Raw genomic sequence first — 23,124 nt, 5'->3', positions numbered from 1 at the left:
ATGTGCGTGACTCGCTTTATTGCCATATTCACTTGATTGCAGTGGTCTGGACCGAACCGGCAATATCTCAGCGGTGGGCTGGTAATTTCCCCAGCTTGCAGCTCCCAGGACCTTCCTGTCCCCTGCAGGCTGCAGGCCAAGCTCCTTATGCCAGCATACGTGTATTCTAGCACCTTCTTTCCTGACCAGTCCCGTCTTTTGCGTTAGCCCACAATTCTAGTTCTGTGAGTCCCGTGTACATTTTTAAACCTCTGTGCCTTGCTGGCAACTGTCTGGCATGTTTTTTCCCAGCCTCTTGTTTACTCATGAGTTTCAGTTCTGTCTCGAAAATCCCGCTGGTAATCTCATCTCTTTGAAGCCTTCACTGAACCTCCCCCTTCCCGACAGGGCTAATTACTCACTGCCCTTTTCTGCTGTGGTATCTGGATTAGGCTTCCATTATTACAGTAGCTGACTGTGTGGTAATTACTTGTTTAACCATCTGAGCATCTACCAGGCCCTGATGTTCATTCATCTCTGTATTACCTAGCTCGATGCCTGCCGGATGTAGGTACTCAACAAGTCAGGATCAAATGAACCTGGTTGGGTTTCTGGAGCCTTGTGGCTCATGGAAGTGGCTGACTGAGGGCACCGTCAGAGGTGGGCGGCATCCTTTTCTGCCTCTTCTAACCAGAAGTTTGGGTCCCGTTGCTCCCAGCACAGCTGATTGTCCCAGGGGCTGCATCATTGCCCTCCAGTCTGTGGCTGAGATGAACCCTGGAGGTATTAAGGACTTGGCAGAATGCAGACTGAGGCCTTCAGCAGAGCTGGCAGCTCTGTGGGCATGACAGCCACTGAGGACTAAGCCAGCTTTCCAAGAGCGTGAGCCTTGATCAAGCTGTCACTGATGCTTTCCTCTGGCTGTGTATTTCACATGCCTTGTCTTGGTGTGCTTGGGCTGCTGTGACAAAATACTGCAGATTAGGGGAGCCAGAGTCGGGGGCTGGGGGGTTAACCAGTGGAGATGTATTGTCTCACAGTTCTGGAAACTGGACGTCCAAGATCAAGGCGTCGGCAGGGTTGGTTTGTCTGAGGCTTCTCTTGGCTTCTGGACAGCTGCCTCCTCACTGTGTCCTCAGTCTGGGTTTCTGTGTCCTAGTCTCTTCTTATAAGGACTCCAGTCATATCGGATTAGGACCCACTCATGTGACCTCCTTTTACCTTAATTACCTCTTTAAAGGCTCTGTCTCCCGATAAAGCCACCTTCTGAGGTCCTGAGGGTTAGGACTTCATAGGAACCTTAGAGGGGCACAATTCAGCCCGTCACACTCCTGCCCTTTCCTCAGCTCGAGGTCCGCAGGAATCTGGCTGTGTTGCCTCTGACCTTTGACCTTATGCTAAGGATGACCTATGCTGGGGCATCATCCCTACAGGAAGCTGGAAGCTTTGGATTTTTTTTTCCCTCTTTATCAGCAAGGATGGATTTTCTCCTTGCTGCAAACATCTGTGGGCTGCTGAAATGCTAATGAATGACTCACAGGCAGGAGATGTCAAGTTGATAAAGGAGGCAGGTATGAGCAGAGGTATTTAAAGCCTGGAAATTAGGAATAACCTTGGAAAGAGTCAGTGCGGCCGGTGTTTGTTTAGAGACAGCCCACTGTCCACGTTGCGCATCCATCTGTGGTCTGGACCACCCCTAGACCATAGAGTCCAAATGTTGTGGGTAATACCAGAGATTTTTTTCCTGGGGAATTCTGGTCACGTTCAGCTTTTGCCTGCACACTGCCTAAGATGGGCCAGTTCTACATGCCTTTTCTGGGTGAAAAAAGGATTTGGGGTGAGGCAGGTGGCTGAGGCTTGAGTAGGGCACTTAGTCTCATGGACTCCTTTGGTGTTGGTGGTTCATGATTTCCAGGTGACAAGCCATGCTGGGATAAGGCCTCAGGTGATGGAGCAGAGGACCCTCTCTCCCTCCTTCACCTCAGTGCCTCGTACATCACTAGGATTTACCTGGGACCCAGTACGAGGTGGAGGGCTACCACCGCCTGGCAGGGGCTAACACATGGTGGGAGCCCTGGCTCCCTTTCCAGAGTCTTCATGGCACCGGAGCCAGTTGGTACCAGGCTCAGTCAAGGTGAGCCAGCGCTGTTGGCCTCAGGGCAGAGGTAGTCACCGTGAGCCAGGAAAGAGCATTGGGGCTGTTTACTCAGGATGGCCACCTCCACCGGGGGCTCCCCACAGTGGAAACTTGTGTCTGCGATTCTTTCCCTGAAGGAGCTTCCCCAGCAAACTTGCCAAAGAGTAGATAAAGCCTTTGTCACTTGTGATACCCTGGGTAGTGGAACGATTAAACATCCGGGCTATGGAGTCCAGCTCTAAACTTCCAGTCCTGGGCAAGCATGGGACTTGAGCCTCTAAGCCTCAGCCTTCCCATCTGTAGGGTGGGATCAAGAAAGCATCTCCCAGAAGAGTTGGGGGGATTTAGTGAGATCACGTCTGTGATGCCCATGATAAGTGCTCAGGTCGTCATGGCCAGAGACTGGGCTGCTGCTTTTTTGGAAGATCAGGCTGCATGAGCAGGGGTCCTGAACCCACGCCAAGATCTGAATCCTTTTTGCCTCACTCCTGGCACAGCAGGTGGCCATTACCAAGCCGGGAAGCAGAGGCAGCCCAGCAGCAGGAGATGAAACGGCAATTAGATTTTCACAGCCTCCCAGGGAGCTTGGACATTGGGCACCGCTGGAGTCAGTCCCCTGGCTTTCTAAGGGCCTCGCCAAGGGAGGATGCTGGTGTCACCAGGCTGGAGGAGGCACCAGTTAAAATGAGCAAGCACCCAGCATGCTGGGTTCCAGCCCTGTAACTGACAACTTGAAACCTTTTGCTTCCTCCGTCCTCTGAGTCTTCATGGGTGAGCCTGTCTGTTGCCTCGGGCCCCCCTGCTACGAAATGCCATCTCTCCCCTCCGCATGTAGAAAGCCGCTGTGTCGAAACGGCGGTGGTGGCAGCTGGGCGCGGGCTGGAGCGGCTGTGGCACTGCTCTTTACCCATCGCCTTAGGGGGGATCCAATTTCACATTTGCTCCAAGAGGGCTTTATGAGGCAGAACAGCTTCTCAGCCTCCAAGTCAGGGAGGGAACACGGGAGGGCAGGATTCTGGTGGCTCCTGGTTGCAGTACCCGCCCGGCCACCGTGACAGGAAACCTGGAGGAAGCACCAAGGGATCAAGCATACCCCGGAGGGGTGCTAGTCCCAAGACCGCCTGCATCCCACCTTTGTGCTCAGGGAGCCCACAGGACTCCCTTTGCTGCGTGAATTCCCTGATTTGGACGTTTTCTGACTCTCTCCCTTCTCTCCCTATCAGTTCAAGCTGAGTTCAAAGTTCACAATAAAAATAAAAAGTTCGTAATAAAGACAAAAATAACAGCTCATGGGTACCGAGCCCCTACCATGTGCCAGGCAGCGTCTGAAAGCACTTTGCTTGTACTGTCTCTGTCATTGGGTCCTCCTATCTGTCCTGAGAGGTTGGTGCTTTCAGCATCTGCCTCCGACAGAAGAGGAAACTGACACTCTGAGACCGTGAAACGTACCCAGGGTCACACAGCCAGGAAGTGCCAACGGCAGCATTGAAACCCAGGTCTTCTGACTCCGGGAACTCAGGCTCTGAACTGATGTGCCACACGCCATGAAGTAAAGCTTTGTAGAAGAGGTGGAATTTTAGGCCAGAGTTTTCTTTTCCAAAAGGAAGTTCGTTTCTATCTCTGTCTTCATCTTTTTTTCCTTTTTCAGTTAAACTTTTCTTTTCCTACAAGGCATGTTATTCTAAGTTGGAGCTCCACACCTGAAGTTTCCTTTTATGTTATAAAAACAGCAAAACCGATGGGATTTCATTGTACCCACGGTATTGGATCATCACAGAGAAACTGGAAGACACGGGCAAGTGAAAAAAAATAACAATACTAGCCTGCAAAGGGGAGCCACGATTTCATGCAGCTTTCGCCTCAGTGCACGCCCTTCCTCAGCTCTTCCCCTGCACAGGCATTTGGCTACATTTTCCATCATGATGGTTGGAACAAGACAATTTGGGCTGAAAATGGGGACTCAGAGGAGTCAAGATTTGGGAATGGGAAAGGAAGGGCAAAAGAGGACCAGCCTTAGAGCGAGGCATGAGACCCAAAAGGCTGGCTAGGGTGGCCGAGGAGGGCCATCCCCCAAGGTCACTGGTTCCCGGGGCCAGGTGACCCCATATCCTCACTTGCCTGGAGGGTGTCCCTGGCTGGGAGAACTGATTCAGGCCATTGGTGTTTGGATTGCCTTCTGCACCGGGGTCCCCCTTTGCCGCGTTTGCTTTTTGTTGGAGGTACTTATCTACGCGTAAAAATGGGCAGCTCTTTTTCTGCTCAGAGCACGCGTAAGGGTCAGGTTTCAGCTGAAGGGATCTTGTAGCAAGGATCTGAGCATGTGACAACGCTGGGCCTGGTGGGCCTGGGACACGCTGGGGAGCACGTGTGCCATCTAACTGGGTAGCTGCTACTTTACGCTGGCCATTCGTTACCATTGGAGGCTGATGGTTACCACGCTTTCCAGTGTTTCAAGAGAAGTCAAAACCTACGCTTTTCATTGGAAGTCTTCTAGACTTTTAAATATCGGCGACCAATTCCTATTTCTTAGACACAGCCAGCTGAGTAAACCTCATCCGTGGGTGCCACTTTATGACCTGTGACACAGAACATCCCTGACATCCCCATTCAGCCTTTGTCTTCTGTTCAGAACCAACTCCTTCCCAATAAGGGAACAGTACAAAAGCACCCGACCAGCTCTCCATGGCCTGGGAGGTGCTGTTCCCTTTGGGGGTGGGGGTGGGGCTGGCGTTCCATGGGAATCAGAACTGGCTGGGGAGGGGGGACCTTCTCTCTGCCTCCACGTGCTTTGCCTAAAGAAAGACCAGATTTCATTCACCTTTGGAATCGAGGCTGGAGCGCGACTCGAGGGTGGGTGTGTGGGGCTGGCCAGGCAGGTGAGGTGAGAGGGCAGAACAGGCATCTCCCAGGTTCCCCTCCTGTTTACCCCTCCTTTCTCTGTGTTGCAGTTCACCTGGTTCTCTCCCGAGGGAGGGCCCACTGTTCATTCTTTCTTCTTATCTGCATCCCAGCCAACTTTACAACGATTTTCTCTTTTCTTAGCTATTTGATCCAAGCTGTCTGGGACTTTTGTTTTGGCTTTGACATTGAGCTGTGTAATAAAGATTCAAGTGGTCAGTAGGAGCCTAAAAAAAATAATAGTTTAACAGCAAGTCATCTTCTAATTCTTTTTTTAATCATTGTCATCTTGTCAACTGAAAAGTGGAGTTTTTCAACTGGGCCACATGTATTTCTCAAGAACTTAGGGCAACTGTTGTGGAGGTTACAGAAACGTAGCAGATACAGTTACAGCTTGAGGATTTATAGTCTGGCTGGCAGTGAGACAGACAAGTATGTAAAATGCTACTTTCGTGGCTTATATGATAACCGTGGAAGGATTTAGCGGAGGGGAGAGTAAGGGTGGGTGGGGGGTGGGTGGGTGTGCTTGGTGCTTAGGCTGGAGGGCGGTGTTCAGAGATCCAGATCTTGGAGGGTCTGTCTGTCCCCACGAAGCCATGCTGAGGAGCTGGGCCTTCATTCTGGGGTGACAGAGAAGTCCAGAGTGCTGTAAGCAAGGGAGTGACCTGGTCCTGTTTCAGAGAAGCATCTGAAAATTCACCCAGGCTGCCCTGCAAAGATAGCAAGACCAGGTGGCATGGTGGGGGCCTCGGGACATGGTGGCACCTGTTCTGTTATCCTGAGTGGTGTTTGAAACATGTATTATGCTTGGTCACAGCGTGGGGATTCAGCACCTGCAGTCTTCACACACCCCAGCCGCCCACGTCTGTTCCCTGCCTGGTGCCTGTAGGCGTTGGAGTTTGTAGCCCTTGCAGTAAATTCTGGTAGGACAGCACCATGGCAGGAGTTGAGAGAGCAAAGAGCGATGAAGACTCAGCTAGGGAACAGAAGGTCAGCCTATGGACAAGTGGAGTTTAGGGGCAGGTGGGAGCTGAGGATGCTGGGGAGAGGACTGAACACCCGGGCGGGGGGAAAGAGGGGTCCGGGCCTCCTGGTGCAGGCCAGAGATGAGTGTGCCAGGGGCAGATCGGATTTGGATTTGGGGTTAAGGATATGTGCCGAGTTTGAGTCCAGCCCTGCCATTTACTGCTGTGGGGCCTCGGGCACTGAACATAACCTCTCTAAGCTTCCATTTCCTCCCCATAAAAGGAAACCAACAGCAACGCTACCTTAGAGGGCTGTGCCGAGGTTGAAACAAGCACAGTGCCTGGCTGATACCAGAACGAGCCCTTGGTGGATGCTGGCCATTTTTATCAGGGGACGGGGTCAGAGCAGGTAGACCTATTATACGGAGAGCCTAGAATGCCGACAGCAGTTCAGACCTGGTTGAGCAGGACATTGGAGCTACATTATTACTTGTGTTTAGACCAGAAAATGTCGTAATGACAGCGTGTCTTCCCGCTGACCTCTTGCCAATTCCTGATGCCGGTCTCCCCCGAGCTTAGGGACCCCGGGATGCGTCAGCCCCAAAGAGGGGTGACTTTTCTCTCTGGACACTGGGAGGTGGGTGGATAGGAAACTCCTAGCATGTTCTGTAGCGAGAAGAGCCAGATTGGGTGTCTTTCTCTCTTTCTGTGTGTCTCCCTGACCAGCCTCTGAACTTCCCCAGAATCACCTCATCTGTACAACCTTGAAGCTCAGCACAGTTCCCGCCTCATCCTAGCCACTCAGGAAGCATCTGGACAATCCCGCACTGAGGTGTCCTTTCACAGGCTCCCCTGTCCCGCCCTGAATGTAGGCAGGTGTGTCTTAGCTTAGGGACACCGGGAGCCATATCTGGCAAGGAGAAAGTTATCTGGCAAGGAGAAAGCCGTTAGTAAAAGAAAGGCAGACGTTGGGGGAATCTGTTCTTTGGAGCCCTGGCCCTGCCCCACCATGCCAAGCTCTTAGGATCAGAAAGGACCGACTCTCCTGATTTAAAAAGGTGTGGCTTCTAACTGTAGCTGGCAGATACGGTTCTGCTTTGTTCCAGTGCCCTGACAGAGCCCCCCCTAGACCATCTATCCTAACTGAGGGTTGATCATGAAGTGCTGCTCAGCCTGGAAGCGGAGGTCTGACTTTATCTCTCGTCCTTCATGATAACGCCTGGATGGCTCATACTTCCCTTCAGCAGAGGAAAGCAGGGTGGGGTTCTGCCCTCATGACCAGCCTCCGTGGGTTGAGGAACTGGCATCTTGGACTACAGCTAGGGTATTTGGATTACAAATTTTAAAATGTTTTTTTTAGATCTATTTCTCTGTGTATTTTAGGCATAGAACAAGCAAGTGTATAATATGGGAACAGCAGTTGTTTTTTTTTTTTAAAGGCATGATTTAGGGTGTTTGTTTTTCCTTGGAAGATTCAGTTATCGGGGAAATCTCCTTGGTGAACATTTGGTGGCTTCAGCCTGCATTTGGGTGGAATGACAGTTGCAAATATCTCCCATGAGTGCTCTGTGGGCGCCACCCCTGCACCCCGGCCGGACAGTGAATCCAAGAGCTTACAAATCAGGGTGTCCTTAATGTCACATTAAAGTAGAAGTCTGCCCAGAGCCATTCGTGTTCCTCTCTTGTTGGAGGCAGCAAACACTCTTACAACTGTGGTTGGGAACACTGTGTGCCATAATTTACATAGATGTCTTCTCCTGAGAGCTCTTGTGAAGTGACATATTTATCCCCATTTCTCAGATGTGCAATTCGAGGCATGGGGAGGGATGTAACCTGCACAGGCAGATAGGGGAGCCGTGGCCCTCGTTCATCGTCAGTGTTGGTGTCGATGTTGGTGGGCTGCCGCGTGTCCGGCACACACCTGGGCAGGCAGGTCTGTGGTGTCCCTCTTGCTCTCTGATCGCAGACCTGCCATTTCTGTTCTCAGGCTTCCCCAGAGGGAGCATTTCCCCACCCAGGCTCGAGTGACCTTGAAAGTCTCGTTAACTTCAACATGTAGATAAGGAAACCATAAACTCAGCCCCATTCACTTGGTGGCTGTTAGGCCAGGTTCTTGGAGCAAGTGAAAATGAAGCCCTTGAAAACCCAGCGCTCTGACCCGCCTTCCCAGCCTGGCCCCGCTCACCTGGCAGTGGCCCCAGCACTTTCGGGGCCACTGAGAAGTTCCACATCAGTTACACCCCTAGCTGACCCCCTCCTTTGTTCTTTCACTGCCTTTCAGAAATCAGAACCAGTAAGTGAAAGTTTGAAACATGGGACTGCTCATAAAAATCCCATTTACTCAATAATCACATCATCTCACTGCTTTTTTTTTTCATTTGAACTACTTTCACTACCAAACTTCCCCCTGGGCTGCCGTCTCTTGCTGCTGATGGACACCCACGTGAGCTTTCTTCAGCTGAAGCTCTTGTCCTGTGTTTCCACGGAGCCGTCCCTCACCCTCCCTGACCGGTTAGGGCAATGGCTGCCCTTCCGCACGTTTGCATCCTCCAAATACCCTGCACAGGGGCCCACTCACTCCCCAGTGCCCGCGTGTGATAGACGTGATGAACGTCTTGCATACCACATCAGGGTCTGCTTTGTGCCGTGATGAATTCCTAAAGGTTATGAGAAAATGGAATTTTGGTGAAGTGGACAATTTAAAATAGGAGCAGGAGGGCTGAGTTTGGCAAAGCACCGTTTCATCGTATGATTAATACCCCTTAGTTCATCCAGCATCTGGCTGGGTTCTGTAAACTGTGTTGCTTTTAACCTGTTGGTGGGTTTCTTTCTTGTGACTGAGATAGCCTGGTTGGACAAGGCGGGAGGTGCATGCCTGGGTAATGCTGTTGTTTTGGGTCCTGATGTATCACACAACTGTGCCTCTATCTGGGAGAACAAGTTTGGCAAAGGCAGGGGCCACATCTTCTCTGCACATACCCTGGACACCTAATAAACAGATGTGTGTATCTGGGAGTGAGTCACCAGGCTCCAGAAACACCCAGGGTCCCGAGTGACTCTGTCTGTCCCAGCTTGACCAGTGCCTGGAACCATCTGGGGTGACAAGGAGACTCACTCACATGTGATCGGGTCAGAAAGAGCCCAGACGGGGCCCCGCCCCTGCTTCTCCTAGGAGCAGCCTGCTTTTGGGATGTTTTTGGTCTCACTGCTTCTGGAGTTCTCCAGGGGTCCACACGTGTCCCCTAATTGCTGTGGTAGCCTGGGGTGCTTCCTACCTTCCCTCACATCTGAGCTCGCCCCTCCACCACCTTGCTCCTCGTGGGCCACCTCTCTCTTGCTAATCTCTTTTTTTGGACTGAGATTTTATTCCTTTCTTATTTTTTGTATTCTTTCAGCCCTTGCTGGAAATCAGCTCGGGCAGAGCGACTGTGCTCAGCGCTGGCTAATGGCTTGGAGCCGCGCCAAGCTGCCCGACGCGTTGGCTTTCACTTGTGGGTGGTCGTTGACAACTGTGACGCCTTCTTTCTGTGACTCCCCAGGGTCCTCTCTTCCTGCAGGCTCGGCTCTTCGCACTTGGCTGGCCTGCCTTGTTGTTGCCAACGGCAGATTTTACCGTGCAGCCCAGAGCCCGTCTGGTTGCCTCAATGGGTCTGAGACTTTCTCGGTACCAGAGCCTGCTTGCTGCATGATATTTTGTGCTGTTTCCTTCTGGACACTGTCCCGGGATGGGCAGGGGCTCCCAAGTCTGGAGACGCAGGGTGGCTTGGGAGAATCCTTTGGTTGTTAGAAATGTGTGTGTGTTGGGGGAGTGATAATGTGTGCTGATAATACGTGCGTTCTAACATTTCTTCAGTCTCTCCATCCACAGAAGAAAAATGGGGTTGAATTTCCAGTGTCATCTCTTAGCAGCTGTGCAACCTCGAATGAGGAGCTAAGCTCCAGTTTCTTCCTGAGTTTCAATTTCTTCATCTGTAAAATGGGGATAAAATTATCTCCGTTCGGGGTTGACATAAAGATGTAGTGGGGAATTTCCGTACACGTCGCCCCTGCACCAACTCAGCAAGTGGAAACTGGCTAATGGTAAAGTTATCAGGGTTTCATTTGCAACCAAGTAGCAACGATGCCCTTTCCTGAGCCTCTGAGCAGGTAATCTAAAGACTCTCGGAACTGAGGCCTGGAGCTTGCCCTTCCTTTTAGTATATTCTCCAGCTTCCTCTTAAGGAGCGTCAGCTGGCTTTTGCATTTTCTTAAGGATCCTGTTGTGGCAAATGGGGGAAAGATACATGAATTTCCTTGGCTGTCCAGGTGCATTGCAGGGACGATTCAACTCAGGTAGTCCCATCTCCTGCCCAGAGATGGCTCCTTGGTGTCTGTTGTTTTTCTTTATTCGTGATGCCTCTTCTGAGATGCCTTCCCCACTCAACGGAAAGGGAAACAGAGGAAGAGGAGGAGGAGGCTGAGCCTAGTGCCCGGCCAATGACCACACAGGCTTTTATCTTTTTTTTTTCCCTCATTGAAGTACAGTCAATTTACAGTGTTGTGTTATTTCTGGTGTACGGCATAGTGATTGTGTTATTTCTGGTGTACGGCATAGTGATTGTTACATATAAATGTATATATCCCTTTTCATATTCTTTTTCATTATAGGCCGTTACAAGGTATTGAATATAGTTCCCTGTGCTTTACAGAAGGACCTTGTTGTTTATCTATTTTTTATGTAGTAGTTAGTATCTGCAAATCCCAGACTCCCACTTTATCCCTCCACCCCCTCTTTTCCGCCCCCTGTAACTGTAAGTTTGTTTTCTGTGTCTGTGAGTCTGTTTCTGTCTTATAAATAAGTTCATTTTTGTCATTTTTTAGATTCCACATGTAAGTGATCTCATATGGTATTTTTCTTTCTCTGTCTGGCTTACTTCACTTAGAATGATGATCTCCAGGTCCATCCATTTTGCTGCAGATGGCATTAGTTTATTCTTTTTTTATGACTGAGTAGTATGTGTGTGTATACCACAACTTCTTTATCCATTCATCTGTTGATGGACATTTAGGCTGCTTCCATGTCTTGGCTGTTGTGACTATGCACAGGCTTTTAGGCCCTGTCAGCTCCCCCGGAGCAGCATGAGCCAGGCAAGCTCAGGTCCCTGACATGCCTCAGCCATCAAGCTCTCGGCAGGATGGAGACTTCCTCGCAACTGCCACTCCCACAGGGAGCCTGTGCCTCCTGTCCACCTTGCTGCTCTTCTGAGCACAGCCGCCTGCCATAACAGAAGCCTGGATGCTGGGGTGTGGCCAGCGTTCATGGGAGCCAGGTCTAGCCAGCCCCGCAAGTGCTCTCAGGTAGGATCTATAGCCGACCTCTGATCCGTGCTGAGTGGACACTGTCAGCTGATACATCAGTAGCCCACACGGAGAGAGCCAGTCTCACAGCCAGACTTGCTCCTCTGAGCACTGCTCATCTACTGACCCCCAGCAGAGGCCCAGGGAGCACCCAGGTGCAGTGAAAAATGCCTTTGTCTCCATTTGCCTTTGTACGGATCCCTTCCCCATCCCTGTGCGCTTCACAATTAGCATTTCCAGTGCTTCCAAGTGAGTACAGGACAGATGTTTGCACAGGTGCTGTGCTCGTCACTGAGTAAACAGAGTGGAGTTTGCATGTTTCTGTGTGTGTGTGTGTGTGTGTGTGTGTGTGAGAGAGAGAGAGAGAAGCATAGGTCTTGGAGATGTGTGTTGTCTCTACAAATGTTTTCTTCAAGCATCCAGTGCACTTTGCACATGGTGGGTGCTCAATAAATACTTTGTGTTGAGTGATCTGTGGGAGTAAAAGCCTTTTGTTTCATAATAAACCCAGGGGCAATTTGCAAATGTTAACCACTAAATATAAAAATAGATTTAAAAAACCAAGTGTTTTCTGCATAGCACAGGGAACTATATTCAACATCTTGTAATAATCTTTAATGAAAAAGAATATGAAAATGAATATATATATATATATGTATGACTTGGACATTAACCTATATACCAGAAACTGACACATTGTAACTGATTATACTTCAATAAAAAAAATAAAAATAAAAAATAAACTCAGGGGCCCAGGAGCAGGAAGTACAATTCCATGTCAAACCTTGAAATCCACACACTAAAGAAGGTAGAAATCATGTACAGCCTCACCAAGAAACCCCCTGCAGGCATCTGGCAAACCCTTTCTCTCTCTGCCTCAGCGAAGGGTGGGTGGTGGTGCGGTGTGTAGCCCCGGCAAGACACAGTTCTTCCCCTGCAGTGTGGTAAGGACGATCAGACAAATGACCTGGGGGGACTTCTGGCGAGTTAACAGCTCTGTAAATGGGAGCTCACTAGGGCTCCCTCAGGAAGAGGACCTTGCTTTCTGGCCTGTGCAGACTGTCTGTAAATGGGGTTGCGATGTTCAGCAAGATGGCCCACCTCGTCTGTGTATTTCCGATTGGCACATGTGGTCCAGTTGCTCTGTCTTTAGAACCCAGTGGCTCAAGTCCAGTCTCCTTAAAGTAGCTTATAGCCTGCCCACTGCTCTGCCTCGCAGAAGAGTCAGGCTGCCTGGGCTGGAACCCCGGCCTGGCCACTTTTTTGCTCTGTGACCTTGGGCAAGTCACTTAGCCTCTCTGGGTCTTACTTTCCCATTCTGGAAACTGGAGACAGTGATGGTCTCTGGTTCATGGAGCTTTTTTATATTTAGAAGAATTAACAGCTGTAAAGCATTGAGTGTGAGGTGTTGTTCTTGTTCCCACACCTCAGCCTTATCTCTAGCCCTTTAGGCTTCAGAATTACTGCACCCTCTGCAGTTTCCCTAACATGGCCTGCACTTGCTTCTCTGGGCTTTATGCATGACCTTCCGTTTCTGGAACGTACCCCTCACCCCATCCCCATCCCCTGGTTTGAGCTCCTTTTCATCCTTCATCTTTTAAAAGCTGGTGTGGACGTCACCCCTGAATCCCTCCCTGCCTCTTCCCCCAGCCCCCAGGGACAGCAGCTGTCACATCCTTGTCTGGGTTGTTGTAACTAACAAATGCCTTTAATCACATCCCTTCTTCCGCCTTCTGATGGTGAGCCATGTGAGGGCAAAGTTCATGGTTTTACTTTTTCAAACCCAACAGCTAGCCCAATGCCTGGCACACAGTAGGTGCTGAATAAATGCCTCCTCAAATGAAACCATATTTGTTTGCATCCAGAAGGTCAGCCTTGTAAAAACTTTCCCCTCGCTTTTTCTCCTCCAGATAACCAAATGGTTTGTTAAGACTAGGGACTTGCTCTCAGGGTCAAGGTTGCAACCTCAGGGGCCGAGTTCCCTGGGTGGCCAGTTTGGGGGCGGGCCCCCAGGGCAGCAGTCACTACCCGAGGTCACCAACGGATGTTTATTTTCCTGTGGTTTCTGATCTTCACCCTCCTGCCTTCCCATACCTCTCCAAACATCTCCTCTGTTTAGAGCTGCTGTTCTCAACTTTCTCACCAGTTCGAGGCCCTTCCATGGCTGGCCTTGTGTATCTGCAGAGAATCCCTCTGGATTTGACTGCTTACTTAGGTCCCTGGCAGCTAGTGTCACCCTGGCCAGTTCCAAACCAGAGCTCCTCCTTCTAGAACAGTGATTGACCCAGTACCGACCTGGGTGAGCCTTTCATCTTTCCTTTCCTCCTCTGGCTTAAGCCTTTGGCAGGACAGGTTTCGGGCTTGAAGCCAGTGATTCAACTGGGAAGGCCGCGTGCCAGCCCTGGCCTTTCTGGAGGTCGGTCTATTTGCCCGGGGCTCTGCCTGGGTTTACAGCCTTTCCTAACGGGGCGGCGGGTCTACCTCCCACACCATCTTGCAACCAGTCATCAGCAGTGAAGCCCTGAGCAGAAGGAAGTGTGTGCTCTGCTTTCTTTCGGTGTAGTGTCTTCTGCCCGATTTTTATCCGGGGGCCTTTAAAGAGCCAGCCGGCCCAGAAGCGGGGCCGGCGACACCGCGCCTGGAACACTCAGCAGCCTCGTTCTGGTTTATTTTCCTCTCCTCTTCAAGCTTTTTCCCATGGAGTGGGGCTCTCAGCGACAACTGGCAAACGGTCGGGCGATTGCTCGTTGTCATTCTGGTGGGCACCGGTGTCCGGAGGGCTCCAAGTGCTTTGTGGGTATTTGCATTTGTTTCTGAGATGCCCAGAGCACACTTGGCACCGGTCCCGGTGAATGGATGAAGAAACTGAGGCTCTGGGGATTAAGATCGTGAACCAAGGGCAGGGGAGGGGCACAGCTGGGAGTGAACTTGACTGTCCGGAGCTACGTTTTGTCTTGAAGAGGATTGCTCTATGTGTGTGTGTGTGTGTGTGTGTGTACATGAGATTGTGTACGTGTGAGAGAATGAGAGTGAAAAGGAGTGAAGATGGACTGGGGGCAGGATCCTCAGGGTAAACCTCCTGGAGAACAATCATTTCCTTTCTGATCAGAGCCTTTTATCCAAAGGAACTTCTGCCCAGGCCCCAGGGAAGGCCTGGCCCAGGTGGTTTGCCCAGCCCCAGGGCTCGCTGGATGAGGGGGCAGGTCACAGAAGCCCTCCTCTCCTGCCGGTTCTTTCCCTCCTCCCCGGGCGCAGCTTTATAGCCGGCATATGGAAACTGTTTCTATTTACCCAGCGCCACCAGGATGCTGCTGCCCGCTGTGCTCCAGCGAACGGAAACCTTGGATTCCCCGCAGGGTCGTTTCAGAGGCTGCATGCAAAGCAGCCAGCTGTTTTGCAGGGAGCGTCTGGGCCCTGTTACATCAGCGTGGAAGAAGCGTTACCATCTGTGCAAACAGGTCATCCCAGTTTGTCTGGCTGTCCTCTGCGTGCAGAACTTCTCTCCTCCTTGCAGGCAGAGCTTTTTGTTCTTGTTTTGTCTTCGGACGCCTGTCAGTTCAGCAGTTTCTTTCAGTTCCTTCTCCTCCTTCTGAGAGTGATTTGATGCTCACCTCCCTGGGCTGGCTGCCAGGACGCAAGGAGGGTAGTTAAGGAGTGGGTGTTGCATGAGTCTTTAGTGGCTAAGATCGGCAGGCCTGAGAAGGCTGCAGACTGGTTTCACAGGAGAGCTCTCTGCCCGGGGCACCAGAAGTGCAGAACAAAGTGTTTCCCTTCAGGGGACTTTCCCCAGAGGTGCAGAATGGGATCTTCCTGGTTGCCAAGAATGTTCCTGGTCAGCTTCCTCTGGCCCTTTTAAAACCTCCTGCGAGCCAAGAGGCTGGATTGCTGTGGGAACCAGGAAGACTGCTGCTCCCACCCTCCTGGGCGGCCGTGTATCTTTTTTACCGCTTCTTCCCTGTTTCCGGGCCAGCTGCCTCCCAGGAAAGGCGGAAATGCAGAGGCGAGGGCCAGCCATCATCTTCCTGGAGGAGGCAGTGGAGGGCTGGCTCCCCGACAGCCCCGTGGTGATGTCATCCCATCTCCAGCTGGGCCCTTGCGGTATGCCTTGACCTTGCCTCTTCAGCTTGGCTAGAAGCAGCTGCCCTGCTCTGGGCAAGTATGGTGCCAAAGTTGGTGCTAAAGTTGGAGGTCAAATATGTTGATTCTTATGCAGTCTGTAATAATCACCGGTGTGAGGCCAGGGCCCCAGTCACAGGAAGGGGGGCACCCAGGGTGTTGTGTGAGAGCCCTCCCGACCGCCTGGTTGTCCAGGACTCCCTGTGCAGCGGGTGCCCCGAAAGATGCAAGCATCAGTCATTTACTTAGAGACCTGGGGGCCACTGTTCCTCCCAGGAAGTGCACGTTTGGCCCAGGTGGCTAGGAGCAGGCCAGGGCAGGGCCCCAGGTGACCGGGGAAGGTGGGTGCTAAGAGCCACTGGGGTCTGAGGCTCCCCAGGCATGACCTGAAGCAGACCCAGCGGGCATGGTGCGTGGGCCTCAGTGGTGACATGAGCACAGACCATCCCCTGGGACCTCACTCCCAGTGGTGACTAGTCAGGGGACCCGGGAGTTCCTGCACAGCCTCACTTCCTGCTTTGAGAGAGTTCCTTCTGGGGAAGCCCCCTCGGGTCAGTGCCCCAGCAAGCAGGGCCTTGTGCCTCCGGACACCACCCCATCTGAACTACAGGCCTACAGTCTGTCTCACCTCTGACCAGCTCCCTTGTCCCCACCTGCCCCAGCCACCACCAACCTTCCTCTTTTACCCTAATCCTTTCCCTTTGGGAGGCTGCCAAGCTTTTGGGCATCCTTATACTTGACAATAAAGCACTTGGGAGTTGGAGCGTTTCCATCACCTCTTTGGCCACTTCTCCAACCCAGGAAGTGCGAAGTAGGGAACAGGGGCAGGGAATAGGAATCAGGCCCACGCGGCGCCCCAGCCCCACCTCTTTGTGTCTTGGCTGCAGGGCCATGGCCCCTGCCTTCCATTCGTGCCTTTCCCATAATCCCTAAATGTGCTGCCCTGCTAGGAAGTTGGGGAGGGAGAGAAATCTTGGAAATCACCTGTGGCTTCCTTGAAAAGCCCCACAGCATCCTTGTCATCGAGGGCCTTTCAGCCCTCTCCCCGAGTCACAGCCACAAACAAGCTATCAGACTTTGCCTTTTGGGACCTGGAAAGCAAGCCAAATTCTGTGTTCTGAGCAAGTGTTTAAGGTTGACTGGTCATATGTGCTGAACAAAGTCTTCCCTGGAGGGGTGAATTCTCCATTCTTTCCCCTCAGCTCTTTGAGCCCTGTTCCCCCTTTTCTTTTTCAAGGTTCTGCCCCGAATTACTCTTACACAAAATAGACCCTCTTCAGCAAACCCATATTATAAGAATGATCTTTGGAAAACAGAGAGGTCATGTCACACCTTTTCTTAGCACCCGCGGGCACTCCCCACTGGGCCCCGGATGGAGTCTGCCCTCCACGGGGGTGTGCTTCTGGAATCTTCAGGCGGCTTCCATTGGGATATGTTTGTTAAGCTCTTGTGCATCGTGCCTAACAGTGTTCTGGGCTGTGGGGACAACCAGGGACCAAGACGAAAGTCCCTGACCTCACAGAGCTGACATCTAGGTGGGGAAACCGGCACTAGACAGGCCCACAGGTAAACCAGTGCCCTGCCAGGCGATGATACAACCCCAGGGGAGGCACAGAGCTGTGTGAGGGAGACAGGGGGTGGGGGTGTGACAGGGAAGCCAAAGGCAGCCTCTGAGAAGATGACCTTTGGGTGGACCCCCAACAGATGTGAGGGGGCCAGCCTTTCAAAGATCCAGGGAAGGGCACAGGCCCTTGGTGGAATGTTCCAGGCCTGTCCCGGGATGACAAGGGGGCCAGTGTGGCTGGAGCGAGGGGCGAGTGTGGAGAGATGACAGCAGAGAGGTCTCAGACTGGGTTTCGTAGGACCTTGTCATCCTGAGGAGGACTAAAGAGCGTTCTCAGGAGCCAGAGGCCACGGCATATTTGGGGCAGAGGACGGACACCACCTGGCTTAGGTTTTTTTTTTCCCCTAAGGATTATTGTTATACTAAGCTGAAAGTTTACTTAAAACACACACATAACACAGGATTTCTCTGACTGGCATGGAGGATAGATCACAGAGGGGCAGGACAGTGAGTAGGGAGCCAGATCAGTGGAAGGGACTGTGCCGTCCAGTGGAGAGGTGGCTCGGCCGTGGCCGTGGCCGTGGCTGAGCAGGTGAGGGTGAGAGCTTACGGGCCACACGCAGCCAGTATCTGGGGGGTCGTTCAGCGTAATTAATGCAGGGGGACTTGTGGGGCTGAGCCTCCTGCCTCCCTGAGGACCCTCCTGCCCAGGATCCTCTGCCGGTCTGGCTGTTCGTTCAGCACTTGTAGGTCAAGGAAAATATTCTCCTGGCCACCCTCCCCGTCAAGCCCTTCTGCCTGTCCACCAATCACTTGGGACCCTCATGGCACATCCCAAGAGCTCCGACCATTGGGAGTGGGAGTCTGTGCAAGGTCCAGACACTGATTCTCTGATTTGTCTCACAGCTACGTGCCAGTGGTTACCGGGTGCGGACAGAGGGTGGTGGAGCCACCGTCCACGTTACTCTAGTGAGAGATGAGTGACCAGCGTTTGTGGTGGGGAGAACTCCAGACGGAGAGCCCGGAGGCTGGGGTGCTACACCTGGCTGTCTGACTGATCCGCTCGGGTACACAGACACACATCCCCACCCTGGCCTTGGTTTCCCGTCTCTAAGAGAAGAGCATTAAATTAAGTGGTGTCTACGACCCGTTCCAGACCTGACACTCATTGTTTCTAAGACGAACAGCAAAGAGCCCTCCAGAACCCACACAGGGAAGCCCCACTGCCTCGCAGGCAAAACCCATCGTGTGAGTGTGAGTGAGGCGGAGGTGGCAAGGACTGGCTCGTAGCGCGGGACCCTGCAGTCCCATGCCGCCTCACCCCTGTCACAGCAGTGGGTGATGTAAGTGGTGGGGGCAGAGGCGGGGAGTTGAGGAGGGCCATGCGCCTTCTCCCCGCCAGGGTGGGCTGAGAGAGCTCCCCGAGGCGGGATGTAGAAGCTGGATCCATTTGCTGAGGACCTCTCTCCCCAGCCACGTGAGAGGAAGAGCTGGGAGGACTCACACAGGGGGTCTCTAAGGCAGGGGCTCACACAGATGTTTATGTCTAGCGGGGGCTGGGAAGGCAGCGCTAATCCCCGCCGCCATCTGTGCCAGCATGTCGCCACCCACCCTGCACCGGCACTGTTCCTCATTCTACCTGGGGCTGCCAAGTCCTGGGCGCCGGCGCTGCCGGCTGTGTGAAGGTCGTGGAGGACAGGGCGCATGCGCAGGAGATCCCAGCAGCCCCCCCCCCCCCCAGTTGCCTGGCTGTATTTTCTCCTACTTGGGAGTCACGTTTCGGCTCACGCTTCCCTGGGCCACGTGAGCAGGTCAAGGAAAGTGGTTTGACCTTCTCCTGTCTCCGCCTGGGGCTTAGTTCTTTCAGAAATGGGCGCTGGGATCAGATTTGGGAAAGGTTAGCAGTGGGTGGAGGAGGACCGGACTTAACCAAATGCCGGCGGCAGCCAGATGTCCTGCATCCTAAATGTTAGTCCATTTTAGGATGGAACCACTGCTATATTTTTAACCCTTTTGGGACCACCTTGTCCCCCTTCTAATTCTTGATAGGCATGCAGGTTACCAATTAGGATCTCACCAGTCTGGTTTGGAGCAACTGTTTCACAAGTGTGTATGCATGTCAACACCCATCAACTTGACTGCTTTAAATATGTGCAGTTTATTGTGTGTCATATAGACCTCAATAAAAGTACTTTTAAAAATGGGTAGAGAAGAGCTTTGCAGATGTGCAGACCTGTCTGCCCTTGCTTAGCAGTTCAAGGTCAGAAGGACCAGATGTGACCCAATCGCCCTGTGAATCCTGCCAGTTTCCTTCCGTTTCCCCTTTGGTTGTGAGCTTTATACATTTAGTCCCTGCGACCTTTGCATAACTCGTTATCCAGACATTTGATTCTTTATCTCCTATAGGTGGGGCATTCAGAGTGTGGATTATGAGAACCAGATTCTCATCCCAGATTCTTCTCCCAGTACATTAACAAGCCGTGAGTCATTTCTCGGTGCCATTGGTTACCCTGAATCAGTGGAGACACTTGAGTGTTGTGACAGACCCAACTCAAACAAGCTAAAGTAACAAAGGATCTTTGTGGCTCAGATTTTGGAAATGCCACGAGGTAGATTTCAGGCACGGCTTGATCTAGGGGTGTAACTCAGGCAGGCTTTCCCCATGTGGTGGCAGAGGCAGCCGCCAGCAGCAACAGGGAAAGAACCCCTCCTTTCTCACTGGTCCCGGGAGAGTTCCCAGTTCGGTCCTCACTGGCCACAGTCCTCAGCACCGCTGCCTGAACCAGTGCCTGTCCAGGGGCGGGGTGAGGGAGTCTCACTGCACCAGATCACCTGCCCAGGAGCCAGGGATGGAGTCGACCAGAGCCAAACACTCTGGACAGAAAGCAGGGCTAGGATGTTCTTCAAAGGCAGGGGGGCTGTGTTACTGGAAGAAGAGGGCATGTGTGTCAGCAGGGAAAACCCACAGATGACCCCGCACCAGGGAACAAATCCAATTATTTTTATTTTTTGACAAGGTAGACTATTAACATGCTTCCCAAGTCGAAAGTAACCAAAAAGATCACTCCCTTTGAGGGACTTCCACTCTTTTCTCCCCACATCCCTTGTAGGTAACCAATTTCATTCAGTTCTAATTTATTCTTCCCGTTTCTTTTGTTAAATAGATACCTGTATGTTTTCTTATTTCTTCCCCTTTTTTACACGAAAGTTAGCATACTATATGTTTTTTTTTGTACTTGCTTTTTTCACTTAATAAGAGAAAGGAAAACATTTTGAACTAGCCATCCTAATTCTTACTGTCGTTAGTACATAGGATTGAGTGTTGACTTGGAGGTAATAGGATGTATATGTGAGCAGACGCGGCGACTGCCAGCCTTTTGTTCCGGTGAACCGTGTTTTTATTCTCTTAAGCCTGATTTTAAGTGAATCTCCTCTTGCAATGCAGATGGAGGCAAATATGACATCCCTGACTCCCAGGTCCCCAGTCTGAGCTCAGGGGGCGAGAGTCCTCCCTCCAGTCCCACCGGCCACAACTGGGAGATGAATTATCAAGAGGCAGCAATCTACCTCCAGGTGAGTAGCTCCCGGCCAGGACCTGGCCGTTCTTGGCACCTGTTGGTGGAGGAGGGTGGTTGGGGCTCTATTGGATGCCTGGAAATTCAGTTCTGGCTTTCATGGTTATTATTACTTTATGCTTTTTAAAAAATAAAAATGATACTTTCAAATAAAAATAATACATGCTTATTACAATAAGTTTAGGTACAAAAGGGATATGAAAAAAAAACACCTAAGGCAGTCACTGTCAACCATATTTGAGACTATATGTAGGTTTCATATGTTTTCTAAAAGAATTTAAAAGTCCAGTGGGATCTACATTTGTACAGCCTGCTTCTTTTTTTTTTTCATAGCATGTAGCATCAGCTTTTTTCTCACATTATTATAAATTTTAAAGACTTTATATCTGGTAAATGCATCCTAATTTACTATACTTTCCTGATAAGGTTGGAGATCTTCTCTTTTTATATTTCCCTTATTTATTATGTATTTCCCTTTTTATGCATTTCCCGATTATAAATCTTAATCTGAGGACAATCTCTGTCTACAGTTATTTCTCTCTTTAATATCTAGGATTATTTTATTAGGAAAGATCCAAGAAGTGGAATTACTGGGTAGAAGGAATCCACATTTTTAGGGCCCCTGGTATATAGTATCGAATAGTTTCCGAAGAGGGTATGGCCTGTTAACTGCCTGGCAGTTTTTACCTTAATCTTGCCATTTTTGTCATTATAAGATTTCAGCTTCTGCTGTGCATTGAGTAAGGAAAAATGGAATTTTACTTAAATCCATTTGAATGGTCATTTTCCCCTAATTTTTTTTTTCTTTGAAGCAGCTCTCCCTTGTACGTATTTGCTTTCCTATTTTTAAAGAAGACTTAGTTAAATTCAGATACTTATTTGGTAATTGCTCAGGTGTCTGTAAGTGTCTCACGTTTTATGCAGCATCACAGATAGCTGTACTCCTCAAGAAACTTGTTTTGCTTCAGGTTAAGGCAATAGAAATGTTTTGGGGAAATTTTCGCCAGCTCGGACATGCCTGTTGCGATGGCAGGGTCACCCAGGATAATCCTATGCACTGTCATCTTCTCCAGGTGCTTTAGCACCTTGAATAGATGCTAAATAAGAGGGGGTGGGGGGGAATTAGAATAGCTTGACCGTTCCTTCTTTCCTTAGGCAGGTGAGAGCGTTAGTAATAAACATGGCCATCATCACAAAGTCTACAAATCATAAATGCTGGAGACGGTATGGAGAAAAGGGAACCCTCCTACACTGTTGGTGGGGATGTAAATTGGTGCAACCACTATGGAAAATAGTAGAGAGTTTCCTTAAAAAACTAAACATAGAGCTACTATGTGACCCAGCAATCCCACTCCTGGGCATGTATCCGGAAAAGAGGAAAACTCTAATTTGAAAAGATACGTGCACCCATGTTCATAGCAGCACTATTTATAGTAGCCGAGACATGGACACAACCCAAGTGCCCATCAACAGATAATTGGCTTGAGGTGATGTGGTGTGTGTACATATATGTATGTATGTGCATATATATGTGTGTGTGTATATACACACACACATACACACACACAATGGAATATTACTCAGCTGTAAAAAAGAATGAAATATTGCCATTTGTGGCAACATGGATGGACCTAGAGATATACTAAGTGAAGTAAGTCAGACAAAGACAAATATCATATGGTATGACTTACACATGGAATCTGCAAAATAATACAAATGAATCTATATACAAAAAAAAAAATCTAACTTTAAGTGGACACTTGCTGATCTTTCTAACAACCCTCCCAGACAGTTTGATCACCTCCCAATTCTTACGCCTGAAGTTCCAAAGCCATCCAGCTAGTAAATTGCCAAGCTTGGATTTAAACCGTATCCATCCAGCCTCCAACTGATGTTCTTTCTTCTACATGTTGTTCCCTCATTTCTGTACCTGATCCCACGTAGTCACTTGAAAATGGGTCATGCCTTGGTGGGAAAAGAGGTTAGTTACAGAACAGAAGGTGTCGTATGATCATTTTTATATACAATTATAATTGTATGTAATGCATATCTGTGTGTTTCTGTATGTATGCTCAGATACTCATTTACATCTGGAAAGTTATTTACATAAATATTAAAGATGATTATATTTGGCCGATGGAACTTTTAACTACCTTATAGTTCTGTGTATAATTTGAATTCTTTTACCAAAGATGCATCCATTAAAAAAAAAATAGAAGCAAAACTTGGATCCCTGTGGACTGCAGTTCGTGGCTGTTTCTGGAGGATGGGTTTAGTTGGTGTCCAGTAATCCTTCTCATGCTTGCAGGGGCGCTGCAGGGTGGCCCCTGCACCAGGCCGTTGGTGTGCTGGGGTAACTGGCCCCTCACTGCTTTGAGGCTGTCTGGTGCCCGCGGTTTCCTCTCTTTCCGAATTTCACCTGTTAACTAACTCACCCTCACTCAGGAGCCGTGTGCTCAGCGGTCCTGTCGCCTCCCAGACAGGCCCAGTTTTCTGTGTGGACTTCTGTCCCTGGGAGCAGAGAGCAGAGGCCTGGAAGTCACGTACAACTGG

General features: G+C 50.5%; 1 protein-coding gene across 2 annotated transcripts in view; it reads left to right on the top strand.

Moving 5' to 3' along the window:
- TPCN1 (two pore segment channel 1) overlaps positions 1-23,124 on the top strand; it is a 71,467-nt gene that overhangs the window by 20,727 nt on the left and 27,616 nt on the right. For both annotated transcript variants that reach the window (XM_045523071.2, XM_010963593.3), the window contains exon 3: positions 20,442-20,569. In XM_045523071.2, the coding sequence (XP_045379027.2) occupies positions 20,442-20,569 (128 nt within the window). The remainder of the gene's footprint in view (positions 1-20,441; positions 20,570-23,124) is intronic.

Source organism: Camelus bactrianus, chromosome 32 (genome assembly GCF_048773025.1).
Source record: "Camelus bactrianus isolate YW-2024 breed Bactrian camel chromosome 32, ASM4877302v1, whole genome shotgun sequence".
NCBI classification, from domain to species: Eukaryota; Metazoa; Chordata; class Mammalia; order Artiodactyla; family Camelidae; genus Camelus; species Camelus bactrianus.
The sequence above is the reverse complement of the archived record's forward strand: the minus strand, read 5'-3'. Positions and strand labels throughout refer to the sequence as shown.